This window comes from Myotis davidii, unplaced genomic scaffold (genome assembly GCF_000327345.1).
Source record: "Myotis davidii unplaced genomic scaffold, ASM32734v1 scaffold555, whole genome shotgun sequence".
NCBI lineage: Eukaryota > Metazoa > Chordata > Mammalia > Chiroptera > Vespertilionidae > Myotis > Myotis davidii.
This window is the reverse complement of record NW_006286315.1, coordinates 1,513,682-1,530,510: the sequence shown is the minus strand read 5'-3', so window position 1 is coordinate 1,530,510 and position 16,829 is coordinate 1,513,682. Positions and strand designations below refer to the sequence as shown.

Sequence of the window (16,829 nt, the reverse complement as noted above, 5' to 3'; positions counted from 1 at the left end):
GCAAACCCTCTTTATGGATACAGAGAGGGTTTTGCAGTACTACAGCCTTTAGAGAAAATATTCTATTCAGACAGCTAAAGGGATTTCAGTTTGATTTGCTTTCATGAAGTAATCTTCCTGAGGCTCTGGCGGGCTGGCTTTTTATTTACTGTTTTACTAATGTGGCAGGATGCTTATCCAACAACTGATTGATTAAGTAGATTAACTTTTTGCATTTATCTTTTTAAAGTCAAATTTATGCTGTCAGTTCATTTAGCAAACCATTTTCATTTTTCAAAGATGATCATAGAGGAAAATTTCACTTTACTGTCTCAAATGCCAGTCTTCAGGTTGAAAGGGATTTTTACTGTATTGTTCTCCTGGCAGAAATCAGTAAAATGCTTCAATAAAAACATAGGCATGGATTTATTGGTGCTTCCTCCAGATAGCCTTACCCTTCCACTTACTCTGAATCAAAGGTTAATATGGAGAGGGAGGTTAGGAATTAGGATTATTGGACTATGTTGTCTCATCTCAAGGACACCATCAAAAGCACCCTATTGATTTTTTTCTGGAACTTGTGCAGTTCTCAGCTTCTGACTGAAGCTCAGAAAAAGGAAGAGGCCTATCTTGAGGTCTGTGGCTCTTTTAAGCTTCATTACTGATACTTGTGTCATGTTTGAGCCACCAGTTGGGATGACAGCTTAACTGGCTTTTCAGGGAGTGTCTGGCTTTGTATCTGATTGCTCTGATGGTCTGTCCTTCGAAACACTATACATGCGAGGAGAGGCAAGAAGGTCAGTTCAGTGGTATACTTGCCAGACACTATGGGTTTGAAATTTAATTCCATTTGTCTTCCTATAGATCGGACCCACTTAGCTCCATTGTCTCAGATTTCAAATTTTAAAATGAATTGGTCACGAGAAAGTTACCTGCTTACTCATCCAGTGGAAGCTCTATGCAGTGATGCCAGTGTCTGAGTCCCCTTTCTTTTTTTTTTTTAATAAACTTGTATTGATTTCAGAAAGGGGGAGGGGGGAGAGAGAGAAACATCAATGATGACAGTCATTGATTGGCTGCCTCCTGCACGCCCCCTACTGGAAATCAAGCCCGCAACCTGGGCATGTGCCCTTGACCAGAATCGAACCAGGGCCCTTCAGTCCGCAGACCTAGACTCTATCCACTGAGCCAGACCAGCTAGGGCTGAGTCCCGTTTCATCATTCATTATGTCTAGTTTTGTTTACCTATAGGTAACATGCCTAGTCCTGGTTTGCTGTCCCACTTGCCAGTTGATGGTCCCAGGGCTGTTGTGTTTGTACAGACCCACTGTCACAATCATTATCACAACACCCAAAGCTGTTGGTGGGTTGGTAGCGCTATTTTTATGTACAGAGGTTAGCACTTTTACTGTCCTCCTATATAATAAAAAGCTAATATGCTAATTAGACCAAATAGCAGAAGGACCGTTCGGACAACCATTTGGACAGCCTTTCGGACAAAGCCAGGGCTGAGAGGGCCAGCCGAGGCAGCGAGGGGCTGCGAGGGCTGCGAGGGCTGAGCCCCTTGCATAATTTCGTGCGTCGGGCCTCTAGTTATTAATGAGAATTCTATAGCTTTCTCCAAGGGAGGGAACCTAAGTTAGTGTGGTAGCCCAGTTTCTAAGTCCTTACCCGGATCCACTTTTTCTGAAGGGGATACTATGAAACCTTTGAGTGTTACAAGGTACAACATATAAATTAACTATTACCTTGCCAAACCTATAAAATTCTCTCCTTTATACTGTGAAACTGAGTATCATTTAGGGAAACCACAGAAAGTCAGCTGAGGCTGAATTGTTCAGATGATAAGTGTGGTTGGTCACATATTCCAGAATTGACAATTGAGGGCTTTTTCTACTTTCATATGTTATGCACGGATGGTAGTAATTAAAAATTAAATATTAGAAGAGTATGTTTTTCTACCTTTAATCGCAAATAGAATCTTGTTTTTGAAGGCCTCCCTTTGTGCTGCTGCCCTCTTTCCAAGCCATGTGTCACATGTTTTGTGTGGTCTAGTAACCATGGATACAGTCATTTATGAACAAGTATGGGCTCCACAGCTACAAATATCTGTAAGAGCAGAAGATCTTAAATGTTGCATTTCCTAAGCCCTCATATCCCTGATTCTGAGTTGATTGACAGATCATCAATCTGGTTTAGGTTGTTGCCAGTGGCGATGCTTCTAGGTGCCCTGATTTCCTGGGATCCATATGTGGCCATCTATACTGTGTGGTAAAAATGGGAGAGCAACTCCAGGTTTCCTCTGTCCTGAGAGCAAGTGGCATGCATGGTGTGTGTGGTTCAGTGTAGAAGGAAGGTGAATAGGGGTGGAAATAACATATCACACAGTGATTTCATTTGGAGGATATTCTGATTTTTCTTGTTCTGCTTGGCTTGTTCCAAGAAAACATACTTTAAGGCTCAAGAGCTTGAAGTGGTCAATAATATGTTTTGAAAAAATGGCAGGCCTGTTCAAAGCCCAATGAAAGCAAATGGATCATTGCATTCTGCTAGGGTGAGGTCTTTGATACTTTCTGGCATCGGCAGTGTGGATCATACCCTTTCTCTGTGTATTTTCTGCTAGTGCCTGGATCAAAGTGGAACAGCTAAAGCCATACCATGCGCATAAGGAGGAAATGATAAAGATTAACAAGGGAAAACGATTCCAGCAAGCTGTGGATGCTGTGGAAGAGTTCCTCAGGAGAGCCAAAGGGAAAGACCAGGTGAGAGACTTCATGATTCTTAATTTATGCTAATGCCCGACCGGTTATTTTTGCATACTAACTAACGGATTAAATGGCACCCTAAATCGAAACTCTATTCTTATGAAATGCCAGTAGAAAAAGAGCTACTTCAGTTCTGAGGTATCAGCATTTTGGTAATCGGCTTGAAGCTCCATGCATGCAGCTGACCTTTCTGGAATAGATTGTTGCTCTTAGGAAAGTCACTTGGACTCAGGAGAAGTATGTGAGTGCAGCAGAGGTCTTTTCTCCTTTTATAGCTCAGCGATTAGGAGCACAGCCTCTGGGATATATCCACTGCCTGGGTGTAAATTCTACTTCTTAGCTTTGGGACTGTGGGCAAGTGACTTGATTTTTTTTTTTTAAACTGCTCAAGTGTAAGTGGGGATGACAGCAGACCTGTTTCATAGGGTTGTGCAGATAATGCATGTAAAGTGCTCATCATAGGGCATGGCTCGTGTAAATGGTGGTGGTGATGGCAGCGGCTATTGTGGTGGTTATCATTATTATTATTAAACTTTCAGACATCATCCCACAATTCTGCTGATGACAAGAATCGGCGTAATTCCAGTGAGGAGAGAAGTAGGCCAAACTCAGGTGATGAGAAGCGCAAGCTTAGCCTGTCTGAAGGGAAGGTGAAGAAGAACATGGGAGAAGGAAAGAAGAGGGTGTCATCAGGCTCTTCAGAGAGAGGCTCCAAGTCCCCTCTGAAAAGAGCCCAAGAGCAAAGTCCCCGGAAACGGGGTCGGCCCCCAAAGGATGAGAAGGTTTGTTTTATCTCTGCAGCTTCTGGGATTAGTAACTTTCTTTTGTATGCGGCAGAGTTGAGCTTTACAATATGGTTCAGTTCATTGAGTGAACGTAGAGTCCTGTACTAAGAGTTGTCCTAAAGAATCCTGCAGATCAGGGGAGATATGCTGCCTGGATGCACAGGTGTGAAATAGGAACACAAGGCAGCAAAGAACCATGCATTCAACTAAATGCTCAAGTCAGAAGAATGGTCCACCTGAGCAGTGTGCAAGCGCTGGCACTGGAAAGGGCGTAGCAAGAAAGAAGAAAAGGCATTCCAGAGGTGGAGGGCATAGTTCATGTGGGGCTTAATGTCAGTGTGGTTATTCTCAGTACAGGGAGAGGACAGGAAGGAGAGCAGACAGATAAAAGTAGGTTGTCACTGGACTGTGGAGAGCTTATGGTTTACTTGAGTGGTGGTGTATTGTCATGAAGTTAGTAGAGGGCCATAAAGTTGTTTGAGCTGGGTATTGAGGTGGCGGTGTGCTCCAAGCTGTGCATTCGTAATCATGGAGGGCAGAGAAGAAATGCTCAAAGTCAATTAGAAGGCTAATCCAGGTGTGTGTTCACATAAGGAGCTATTCCAAGGGGGTGATAGCAGACATTGAAAGTAACTATGTGAGGCACTTCAGAGAAAGAGCTTATAAGATTGGCAACTGGTTATAAAGGGGATGAATGAGAAAAGAGAAAGAGAGATGATTTCAAGTTTGTGCCTGGGGAAATGGTGAGACCTTAAGAGCAGAGGGGTCGAGAGGAGCTAGCTGATGCCTAGACCACCAGGACAGCTTGGAGTCGCAGGACAGAAATGTAGACGTGGGAAGCAAATGTGTAGGAAGAATGTTGGATCCATTAGACGAGATGGGGCTTATGTTTGGGAAAGTAAAGAAGGGAGAAGAGTCAAGGGCAGGAGTTAGCTTTGTAGTAAGAGTGCCTGTAGTTCAGGGTGGGAAGAAGTTAGCAAAATGAAATAATGGAGAAATAACATATCTCTCTCCTTCTTGTAATGATTTTTGTCAAGTCTTGGATGCCAAGGGAGGAGAATTTAACACATTGTGACGAATCGTGAGAATACTCGTGTTCTCTGTTCTAAGGCTTGTGACCAATCACGAGAATTCTCAGCTTTTCATTGTTGTCATTTATTTTTTTTATACATAAAATTGATTTCAGAGAGGAAGGAAGAGGCAGGGAGAGAGAGAGAGAAACATCCATGATGAGAGAGAATCATTGATCAGCTGCCTCCTGCAAGTCCCCCACTGGGGATCAAGCCCACAACCCCGGGCATGTACCCTTGACCCAAATCAAACCTGGGATCTTTCACTTAGCAGACCAACGCTCTATCCACTGAGCCAAACTGGCTAGGGACATTGTTGTCATTTAGAGAGACACATTGCTGAAGATAAAAATTACAAAAGGAATTGAAAGTGATTAGTCTCTTGTCATTAGTAATAAAAATAACTTATTATATCAATTTGATATTTTTAAAGTGCTCAGTAACCATGGATAGTGATGAAGAACATTATAAAATTCTGGATATATTTGCTGACAATTTATCAGATATTCCAAGTGAAAGTGATGAAAGCTTTCACAGTGGCAGTGATATAGTTATTCCTTCAAAAAGCAAAATTAAGATCACTCTCAATATATTGATCTCTTAATCTACCTCATATTTTTTTTTATTTTGGAAGAGTCTTTTATCCTATCTAATAATAGACAAAGATTGAAATTAACCGTACCTCTGCTACCATTGGCTAATCAGCAAGATATGCAAATTAACTGCCAACAAAGATGATGGCTAATTTGCATACTGCAGGCAGGGCGGGACACCGGGAGCCGCCATCCAGGCCCCCGTGTGCGACCCCAGGAGCTGCCAGAAAGCCAAGCCGCAGGCAAGGTGGTCCCCCGGGACCCAGGAGCCCATCAGCGAGGTCTGCAGGCAAAGCAGCGATCAAGCTATGAGAGAGGGTGGGGGGCAGAAGGAGCTATAGGAGCAGCTCTGGCCGGAGACTGAAGACTCCGGCCGGAGCAAGGAGCAAAGACTGAAGGCTCCAGCCGCAGCAAAGACTGTGTCCAGAGCGAAGATGGAAGGCGGTGGCCAGAGTGAAGGTCTGGGTCCCAGGTGCCAGAGGAAAACTGGTGCTAGCAGCCAGGGGAAAGAAGGCCTATTGCACGAATCTTCGTGCAATGGGCCTCTAGTATATTATAACCAAAATTTGGGAAAGCACAAAATTTCTAAAGCAATAAAGTGGTCACCTGTTACTCCAACATATATAAAACCCTTTTTAGGACTTATCGTGCTAATGGGGCATACTCAAAAGGATACTTGGAAAGAATATTTGTCTACAGATCCAGTTCTAGCTGTTCCAATATTTCCTCAGACAATGAGTTGAAATCGTTTTGAACACATCTGGACTTATTGGCATTTCAGTGACAATGCAAACATGACTAAGTCTTCATCCAGGCTATTTAAAATTCAGTCTGTACTCAACCACTTTATTAGTAAATTTCAAACAATATATAAACCTATGCATGAATTATCATTAGAAAGTATCATACTTTAAAAAAGATATTAGCTTGTAAAAACATGTAATAAATAACTTCAAAATGCAATGGGTATTTAATTTTAAAGCGTGCCTTTTAACATTCGTGTAAAACATTTTTTGTACTTGTTCAATAGAAACTTACCTGGCCACTGGGTAAAGCTAGCAATAAAACTGGTCTGCAGTGTGTTAAGATGAAGTAGGTAGTCTAACATAGGTAATTGTGAGAGCAGGATCAAGGGGGTAGAAGCCAGATGGCTGACGGAAACAGTTGGGTGATGAGGCTGTGATGAAATGCTAGCCATCAGATCAAGACTTGCAAATTCAGACACCAGCAAGACCAGACAGGTAATTGAAGTGAGTGGAGCCAAATGATGCAAGAAGAAATGGCTCAAGCAGGAGATTCCACGGCCCTGCCCTGCATCCATGCTAAGAGCATTAGGGGTGGCAGTGGCTGGTGGTCTGGGGAGGTTATGCTCTGCCCATTGAGTTCCAGCCAACTTTTGCCAGATTGTCTGGTTTTTCTCAAAGGAAGCTGGAAATACAAGTTTTTATGTAAAATGTTCCAATTTTAAATGTTAGTAGCTAACTCAAAATTTTAAAATACTTATTCCAAAGGAACATCTCTGGGCCAGATTCAGCCAGTGGGCTGCCAATGTGAACTCTCTGTTAGAAAAGGTCCTTCATGCTGTCAAATGACCTAACACTGAGAGTAGATGAGAGTGACTGTAGTGGTGGGGACAGTCCCAGGTAACCATGATCATAGGGAAGTGCCAGCCAAAGTCAGAGAAGGTTTCAAAAATGCTGGCTTTTTTGCAGTATGTGAAAAACTTCTTAGGGGATTTGATCTAATTTGATCTAGTTGAATTTATTTCCAGGGACCCAGAGGAATCTGGGCCATCAGGTTTTATACTATTCTCCACGTTCACACTATCTGGTGTCTTTAAGCTGTGGATCTCACCAACTCCTCTGCTGTCTCTGGAGAGAAATTACTTCTTTTTGGATAAAAGGAAAGTATAAAGAAGAAGTTAGGAGGAGGGCCTTGAGTTTGAATCATGACTCCATGACTTGCTATACCTGTGTGACCTTGACCAGCTCCCTTTGCCTTGGTTTCCTCGTCTGATCATTGGGAATATTAAAGATACCTGCCCCTTACATTTGTTGTGAGAATTAAATGAGTAACACAAGCAAAGCACCCAAGACAGTGCCTGCAACACATTATGCATGTGATAAATTCACTTTTATATATATACTAGAGGCCCGGTGCACAAGATTCATGCACTGGGGGGGGAGGAGATCCCTCAGCCTGGCCTGTGCCCTCTCTCAGTCCAGGACCCCTCGCTCCTTACCACCCGCCTGCAGCGGAGGCAGGAGAGGCTCCCGCCACCACTGCTGCACTCCACCACTGCTGCACTCGCCAGCTGTGAGCAGGGCTTCTGGCTGAGCATTGTTCCCGCTGTGGGAGCGCACTGACCACCAGGGGGCAGCTCCTCATTGAGCGTCTGTCTCCTGATGGTCAGTGCATGTCAATTTGCATTTTATACTTTTATTATATAGGATTTTATTTTTTTCTATTGATTTCAGAGAGGAAGGAAGAGGGAGAGATAGAAACATCAATGATGAGAGTGAATCATTGATTGGCTGCCTCCTGCACGCCCCACACTGGGGATCAAGCCCACAACAGGATCATGTGCCCTCATCAGGAATTGAACCATGATCTCATGGTTCATAGGTCAACGCTCAACCACTTAGCCACATCGGCTGGGCATAAATGTCATACCTTTGATATTTTTCAGCAGTAGCCTGTTGTGCAGTGAGGGCACTGGTTTATTGCAACCCCAAGACCGCTGCCAGACTTGCTGGGAGGAATTTCTCACAAGCTCCCAGTAAAAAGCAGTTTACCCTTTAGTCTGAATTATTAATTGGGGGGGAGGGGGAGTAACATTTCTACCGCTGTTCTCAGAGCCAGGTCTCCATCCAGGAGTTCTACCTGCTCTTGATCTTTAGTTTTGTTTTTTTCTGTAAGATCTCCATGCTAGGCCTGGACTCTAATGAAAGATTTGTCAGGAAAGGAAAGAGTATGGGTAGGGGTGCTGGGGCCACATGGCGATTTCAGTTCTCACCATTGATCTTAAGTGTCTTCAGAGATATAGGAAATATGCTTGGGTTTGGAATTTCGGTGTATCTTATGATCTGATACTAGTGGCCCGGTACACGAAATATGTGCATGGGGGGCGGGAAGGGGGGTGTCCCTCAGCCTGTCCTGCCCCCTCTCCAATCTGGGACATCCCTCTCACAATCCGGGACCGCTGGCTCCTAACCGCTCACCTGCCTGCCTACTGGATCGCCCCTAACTACTCTGCCTGCCGGCCTGCTTGCCCACAACTTTGCCCTCACTGGCCTTCTCGCCCCCCACCCACCACCAGCCTGATCACCCCCAACTGCCTCCTCCTGCCAGCCTGATCACTCCCAACTGCCCCTTCCTCCCGCCGGCCTGCTCGCCACCAACTGCCCTTCCCTGCCAGCCTGATCACTCCCAACTGCCCCTTCCTCCCGCCGGCCTGCTCGCCACCAACTGCCCTTCCCTGCCAGCCTGATCGCCTCCAACTGCCCTCCCTTGCCAGCCTGATTGCCCCTAACCACCTCTGCCTCGGCCCCGCCACCATGGCTTTGTCCAAAACGTCTGGAATGTCTCCCAGTCTAATTAGCATATTACCCTTATATTAGTATAGATACCCTGTGGTCTCAAAAGAGTATTGTGTTTCTATAGTAATTGTCATTTGGCTGACTAGCTCCTCTGTGAAGCAGAGAGCAGTAGCATAGGCTGATAACTGGGCAAAGCCCCAGATGTTTGCCATTCTGGGCCATAATCTCCTATCCTGTAACGATTAACAGAAAAGGCTGATCTTGATAGTGGAGGTGTCAATTACATGCAGGCAAGCAGAGGCTGGGTTTGTGTCTAGAAATCCGTCCAAGTCTTTAGCTGAGAACTACAACTCTGGGCACAAAGAACCCTGACAGAATAAAACTGTCAGTCCTGTGGTTCTCCTAAAATCCGAGACTAGCCCTCACGGGTTTGGCTCAGTGGGTAGAGCATCAGCCTGCGGACTGAAAGGTCTCAGGTTTGATTCCGGTCAAGGGCATGTACCTTGGTTGCGGGCACATATATATATTTAAAAATAAAATAAAATCCCAGACTAGTGCAGAGAGCACTGATTTAGGAGTCAGGGCCTTTGGTTAGTGCTAGGTGGAGAGCTGTGTTCTCTGCCTTACTCTCATCTGTCATTTTGGTCTTAGGCAGCGGTTCTCAACCTGTAGGTCGTGACCCCTTTGGCGGTCGAACGACCCTTTCACAGGCGTCACCTAAGACAATCCTGCATATCATATTTACATTACGATTCATAACAGTGGCAACATTACAGTTATGAAGTAGCAACGAAAATAATTTTATGGTTCGGTCACAACATGAGAAACTGTATTTAATCCTTTTCGGTCTAACCTCGAGGCTGACTCGACAGACCAGGCGCTAGGAGCAGGTCCAACATTGAGCAATAAGAACATTAAAAAGTTCAACATTCAATCCCGTCAGTTAATTTGGACCAGACTGTTTGAATTCCACAAATAACATTGGACCGCAAATGGTTAAAGGACCAGAAGGTTGAGAACCACTGGTCTTAGGCAAGTCATTAAAGCTGTACTGCCCCTAGTCACAGGTGACCGTTTACATTTAAATTAAATACAATTTAAAATTCAGTTTCTCAGTCACACTAGCCACGTATCAGGTGCGCCATGGTGGACTTGTGACTATTGGCTATAGTATTAGTACAGGTATAGGGCATGTTCATCATGGCAGAAAATTATTTTTGGCAGTACTGCACTAGGCCTCTTTTACTCAAACCTCTATATTCAACAAGTGTCTAGAGATAAAGCAGCATGAAAGACAAGGCCCCTAACGTGTTCATTTCTTCAATACTAGTAAATATTGAACACCAACTATGCGCCAGGAATGGTTCCCAGCATGGGATATATAAAGTAAACAAAATTGGTGACATTCTTACTTTCATAGAACTTACTTATAATAACATAGATCCTGAAGCCAAATTCCCTGAGTTTAAATTTCATGTACCATACTCATTATTAGCTCTGTGACCTTAGGCAAGCATACTTAAGCTGTCTCAGTTTTCTCTTCTGTAAAATGGAGATGATAATAGTTCTTTTTCATGAGGTTGTGACAATTATGTGAGAATATACATATAAATAGCACTCTAACGTCTGGCATATGGTAAGCCCTGTAAAAGCATTTGTTGTCATTATAGTAATCAGCATCACATTCCAATGGAGGAAAATACAGAGCAATGAGGGAAAGCATTCTGATAGGTGACATTTCAATGGAGACCTAAAGTGAGCATATGAACCAAGTTGGAAGAGCATACCCAGCAGTGCAAAGGCACTAGAGCAGGGGTCCTCAAACTTTTTAAACAGGGGGGTCAGTTCACTGTCCCTCAGACCATTGGAGGGCCGGACTATAGTTAAAAAAAAAACTATGAACAAATTCCTATGCACACTGCACATATCTTATTTTGAAGTAAAAAAAACCAAACGGGAACAAGTATAATATTTGTATTTGCATGTGGCCCGTGGGCCGTAGTTTGAGGACCCTTGCACTAGAGTATTTGCATGTGTGGTGTTTTGGGGAATGGAGATGGAGGGCCATGGGGGCACTGGTGGGCGGGAGAGAAAGTAATAGGACATTAGATTGGAGATTAGCATGGAGTGGGGTTGCAGCACATCTAGGGCGCCATAGGCCACAATAAAAGCCTCTAGCTTGACCATGTGAGACAGGATGTCAGATTTAGGCAGAGAAGTGTCATGCTTCACTCTGGCTGCTGTGTATAGACTAGACCAGCTGTGGGCAAACTACGGCCCGCGGGCCGCATCCGGCCCGTTTGAAATTAATAAAACTAAAAAAAAAAAGACCGTACCCTTTTATGTAATGATGTTTACTTTGAATTTATATTAGTTCACACAAACACTCCATCCATGCTTTTGTTCCGGCCCTCCGGTCCAGTTTAAGAACCCATTATGGCCCTCGAGTCAAAAAGTTTGCCCACCCCTGGACTAGAATGTACGGGTCCAGAGCAGAAGCAGAGAGATTCCTTTTGCTACAGTCCAAGTGATAGGCAATGGTAGCCTGGTCCTTGGGTGTTAGTAGTGGGGGTACTCAAAAGAAGGGGTTGCACATTCCCATTTATAAAGCCATAATCGTTGTTGATGGATTAGAGGAGAGAGGAGGATAGAATCAAGAAGGACTCCAAGGACCTTGGCCTGGTAGTAAATGGAGTTGCTGTTTCAGAGATTGAGAAAACTGTAGAAGAAGCCGTTTGGGCAGGGAAATCAAGAGTTCAGTTGAGCATGTCAAGATTCCCATTTGATATCCAAGTAGAAATGTCAGGAGGGCCACTGTGGCTGGAAGATGGGAAAGAGAACAGACCAGTTGTAAAGCTAGAACAAACAGTGCCTCTTTGCCTAGAATGGGTATGGGCCAGGCCCTTAATAAAGAGGAGCAGCAGCCTCACTCCGCTGGGTCCTCTCCTTGCATCATTCTGAGGAGAGTGGGGATCTTGGCTCCAGACCACCCTGAGTTCCAGTTCTGGCTTTGTCACTTAGTCCTGAAAAATGTTGGGCAGATTTCCTCATGAGCACCATGTGGCTTTTTTAGGTGGTGGTTTTGTTTTGTTTTGTTTTTTGAGATTAGTGGATTCCTTCTGAAGCCTGTACTATTTTCTTAATAATGTTTATTATTCGCCATAAGGAATTTTCTCTAACAACACTGCAGACCATAGTTGGGCTTTTCTCCATCACACACCAGGATATGTTTTGTTATTTCAAGAACAGAGAAGAAAAGCTCACTCTGTGTTGATGAGAACTTTCCCTGGTTCTCCTAATGGACTGTCATCAGAACCTGGCTGGGGACATGGGCTTGAACTGATGCTGAGACCATGGAGCTGGCTAGGGGTTTTTTGTTATTTATTTATTTTTAAAAATATTTTTTATTTCAGAGAGGAAGGGAGAAGGAGAGATAGAAACATCAATGATGAGAGAGAATCATTGAGAGGCTGCCTCCTGCATGCCCCACACTAGAAATCGAGCCCGCAGCCCATGCAATGTGTCCTGATTGGGATTTGAACCATGACCTCCTGGTTCATAGGTTGATGCTCAACCAGTGAGCCATGCTGGCTGGGCTGGTTGTTTTTTTGTTTTGTTTTGTTTTTTTTAATCCACACCCAAGGATACTCCTTCCATTGATTTTTATTTTTTAGAAAGTGGAAGGGAGGGGGAAGGGGGGAGAGAGAGAGGAGAGAAACATCGATGTGTGAGAGACACATAGATGGGCTGCTCTCCACACACACTCCAACCAAGGCAGGGATCAAACCTGCAACCCAGGTACATGCCCCTGACCAGGATTCGAACCCACAACCCTTGGGTGCACAGGCTGACGCTCTAACCCCTGAGCAACACCTGCCAGGATGGGCTAGGTGTTTAGTGTGGATAGAATGTGACTGAAGGAAGGAGACCAATGAAAAGTTGCTTCCCAGTTTGGGCAAGAACACGTCTATCAAGGTCCCACAGTGTCTTGACAATTTGCCTTTCTCTTTGTAGGACCTCACCATTCCTGAGTCTAGTACCATTAAGGGGATGATGGCCGGACCCATGGCTGCATTTAAATGGCAGCCAACTGTGAATGAGGTAAGGATCTCTCCTGCGGGCCAGTTCAAGGTTGGCCTCAGAGCTGATTTCCTGGCCTGGCTGCTATACACTTTTTTTCCTTTTCCTCCTTTTTGTGTATGTGAAGCTGCTTTTTTTTTTTTTAATTATCAAACAGTACAGAGGAGTATGTGGTAAAGAATGCAAGTTTCCACTCTCAGGTGCTCACTGTTAAGTTTGATACAACTTATTTCAGCCCCTTTGATACACCCATTAGCCATCATTTATTAATTACATACCAATATATAGTTTGTGTTGATGGGACTAGGGTTATTTTTCACAAAAGTGGGATCATCTGCAGATTTTTTTTCCACTTGATGTTTTATAAACACCCTTTCACTGTCTGTATATAAAACTTGATGTTTAGTAACCATACGTTATTCTATCCTTGATATAGTAGTACCCTTTCCCTGTTACTGAGCCTAATTATGAAAGGCCTGCAGTTGTTGTCCTTTTATTTCTATTAATATCGGCCCTCAGTGAGATGAAAACAATCAAAGGTCTAGTACCAGACACAAGTAGGCCAAAACCCTAAAATTGGAAAAGAGCCCTCAAAATTGATTTGCCTTTGTCAGCTGTGTTATCCAACATGACTAATGAGAATGCTGGACTTTAAAAATATTAGTATGCCTTTTAAATATTTTCCCATGCTGTTATTGGAATAATTTATATACCAACCAGGCAGAAATATCTACTGAAGCCAATTTTCCTTTAGCTGGAACAGACGTCGTTTACAAAAGGCTTAGATCAACAATGGGAAAAGTGTTTCCAGCCAGTTATAAAATTAGGGCCAGCTCCCTAGGGTGTTTAGCCAGAGGAAAGCAGTTACCAGGCAGAAGGAAGGGGTCTTTGGAAGATAATTTGTTTTATTTAATAATTTTCTGGTTTCAGCCTGTTAAAGATGCAGACCCTCATTTCCATCACTTCCTGCTCAGCCAAACCGAGAAGGTGAGTTGTTCTTTGAAGTTCTTTAAAAAAAAAAAATATATATATTGTAATTATTCTTCGTTAGCGTGCAGGAGATGCTTGTTAGTGGCCCGATGCTCTATCCACTGAGCCAAATGGGTCAGGGCTGTTCTTTGAAGTTCTTGATCCTTGGTCAGGAGCTGGCCTAAAGGAGAGTGTTGTTCCATTGGAACCTCACCTTACTAGTCTGAAAAGTTAGGCTCTGCCTGTACCATTGCCCAAAGCAGCGAGTTACTAGTAAAAGTCACATAGGGGTTCACTCATGAATTGGATCTTGTTAATATTAAAAACTAGAGGCCCAATGCACGAAATTCATGCAAGAGTAGGCCTTCCTTCCACCCGCTGCCAGCACTGGCTTCCCTCTGGCACCCGGGACCCGGGCTTCCCTCCAGCTGCATGCAGGGACCCAGGACCCAGACTTTCTTCGCAGCCCCAGCTTTGTCCAGAAAGACCTCTGGTCTAATTAGCATATTATGCTTTTATTATTATAGACCCCCTCCCCCCCCCCATAAAAAAAAAGCTTTTAAAACTTGTCAGCTGTGTGATTGAGACATTTGTGATTGCCTTCAGAGTCTAGGGCAGAAACTAAAACTCGTGAGCTGTCAGCCACCTGTAAGGTAGCCCGTGCTGCTGGGTAGTAGCCTCCATAGCCTCCAGGTGTGGAGGGAAAGTTTTCTGAAGTGACTGCAAGGTATGGGGTTAGGCCAGTGGTCAGCAAACTCATTAGTCAAGAGGGCCAAATATCAACAGTACAATGATTGAAATTTCTTTTGAGAGCCAAATTTTTTAAACTTAAACTACATAGGTAGGTACATTGTTATTAACTTAATTAGGGTACTCCTAAGGCTTAGGAAGAGCCACACTCAAGGGGCCAAAGAGCCCCCATGTGGCTCACAAACCGCAGTTTGTTAGCCACACTGGGTTAGGCCAAGCCTTGATAAGATCTGCTGATAGGATGTAGCTTTGAAGTTGGACAGAGCTGGGTTCCAAACGCAGTTACACGGACCAACACTAATTCTGGGCATGTGACTAAACGCCCCTGATTCTTTTCTTTTTTTAAAATATTTTATTAATTTTTTACAGAGAGGAAGGGAGAGGGATAGAGAGTTAGAAACATCGATGAGAGAGAAACATCGATCACCCTCCTGCACACCTCCTACTGGGGATGTGCCCACAACCAAGGTACATGCCCTTGACTGGAATCGAACCTGGGTCCTTTCAGTCCACAGGCCGACGCTCTATCCACTGAGCCAAACCGGTTAGGGCCGCCTCTGATTCTTAATGTCATTGTTAACAAAAGGATCTTGCAAAGTTGCGTGGAGAATTGAAGGGGTAATGTGTGTTAACTTTCTGTGTCATCTGGAATGTTCAATAAAATTGAACACCAAATAAGATTTTGATGTTAGCATCCCACATTAGGCCTAACTTTTTAGGTAAATTATAATGAAGAATGGTTAAGCGTTCAGTTTAATAACTGGTGTTTTTCTTCCCTCTTTATTAGCCAGCTGTCTGTTACCAGGCCATCACAAAGAAGTTGAAAATATGTGAAGAGGTACGTAGATTCCACGCCTCCTCGTTTTTACCTTCCACTGGGGCCTTGCCATGGGCAGCCTGACCTGATTCTTTGTGCTTCCTTTCCCTAGGAGACGGGGTCTACCTCCATCCAGGCAGCAGACAGTACGGCCGTGAATGGCAGCATCACACCCACAGACAAAAAGTAGGGCCTTTGGTGAAAAGATTTCTTTGGTTCTGCTGAGGGGTGAGGGATCACCCCAAGGGGACCCTTTAAAGGTTATACTCCAGTCATTGCTAGAACTGAATGTAAAGAAAGGAAGAAAGTTGTAATCCTAACTGATGATGATTTGTCTAGGAGTAAATTGCCTTGCAGAAGACAGAAGTTGTCTTTAGATGTATGCCCTTAAATGTGAGTTTGTGAGCAGGGAATGCTCAGCTCTATGCTTCTCAGACTTTCCTATGCTTCAGAATCACCTGGAAGGCTGTTAGTAAAGCCCTGATTGTTGGACCGACCCCTGAGGTTTTCTCAGTGGGTCTGGGGTGGACCCTTAAAATTTGTATTTTGGACAAGTTCCCAAGTATTGCTACTTCTGCTAGTCAGGAGACCACATTTGTGAAGCCCCTAGCTTAGTAGAACTGTGATGAAAATCCTGAATTTGACTGTGGGGGATGAGAGATGAAGATATTTAGAATATTCTGCCCTCCCTGGTTCTCCCTGCAGTCACCTTCCAGTCCTTCTCATACACCTGCCTGCTGCTCTCTGTCCTGCTCAGGCAGGTTGGAGAGCGTTGACTATGGTCCCCAAACCTTAGCTTGCACCCATGCTCACCTTTGCCCTTACTCTGGCCAGTTGTGTTTTTAGAGTCATGATGATGAAAAGGGTTTTTTGCTAAGAACATACATTCTCCTGAGCAAGATAACCAAGTCTGAATTTACTGTCTGTGTCTTCCAAAAGGTTCTTTTGCAGCCTAAAAACAGTGCATCTTTTACTTCAGTCCTAATTTTTTGTTCTATTGAGATCACTGATTCTACCAGTTTTTTTGGGTGATTTCTCTTTGTAGAATGGAGGAGATAGAGGCATATTATATACTAACTAGAGGTCTGGTGCACGGATTTGTGCACTAGTGGGGTCCTTCAGCCTGGCCTGCGCCCTCTCAAAATTCAGGACCCTCAGGGGATGTAGTAGTGCACGAAGCAGCAGGTAGCTGCGGCACAGCTCCCACTCATCCTGGCCCCGCTGCGCCTGCCATTGCCACTGCAGAGGCAGGAGAGGCTTGCGCCACCATGGCGGCGCTCGCCAGCCGTGCGTCTAGTGCCTATTGGTCAGCTGAGCAGCGCTTCCACTGTGGGAGCAGACTGACCACCAGGGAGCAGCTCCTGCATTGAGTGTCTGCCCCCTGGTGGTCAGTTTGCAGCATAGCAACTGGTTGACCGTTGTTGTCATTCTGCCATGCAGTTGCTGGGCTTTTATTATATACTAGAGGCCTGTTGCATGCAG

The 16,829-nt window shown here is 44.4% G+C and overlaps 1 protein-coding gene across 1 annotated transcript in view; it reads left to right on the top strand.

The window, feature by feature from the left end:
- The window catches only part of GLYR1 (glyoxylate reductase 1 homolog (Arabidopsis)), a 44,165-nt gene that overhangs the window by 7,581 nt on the left and 19,755 nt on the right, over nucleotides 1-16,829 (top strand). The window contains exons 3-8 of the mRNA XM_006757914.2: nucleotides 2,603-2,741; nucleotides 3,284-3,526; nucleotides 12,746-12,832; nucleotides 13,742-13,798; nucleotides 15,318-15,368; nucleotides 15,460-15,533. Coding sequence (XP_006757977.1) covers nucleotides 2,603-2,741; nucleotides 3,284-3,526; nucleotides 12,746-12,832; nucleotides 13,742-13,798; nucleotides 15,318-15,368; nucleotides 15,460-15,533 — 651 coding nt within the window. The remainder of the gene's footprint in view (nucleotides 1-2,602; nucleotides 2,742-3,283; nucleotides 3,527-12,745; nucleotides 12,833-13,741; nucleotides 13,799-15,317; nucleotides 15,369-15,459; nucleotides 15,534-16,829) is intronic.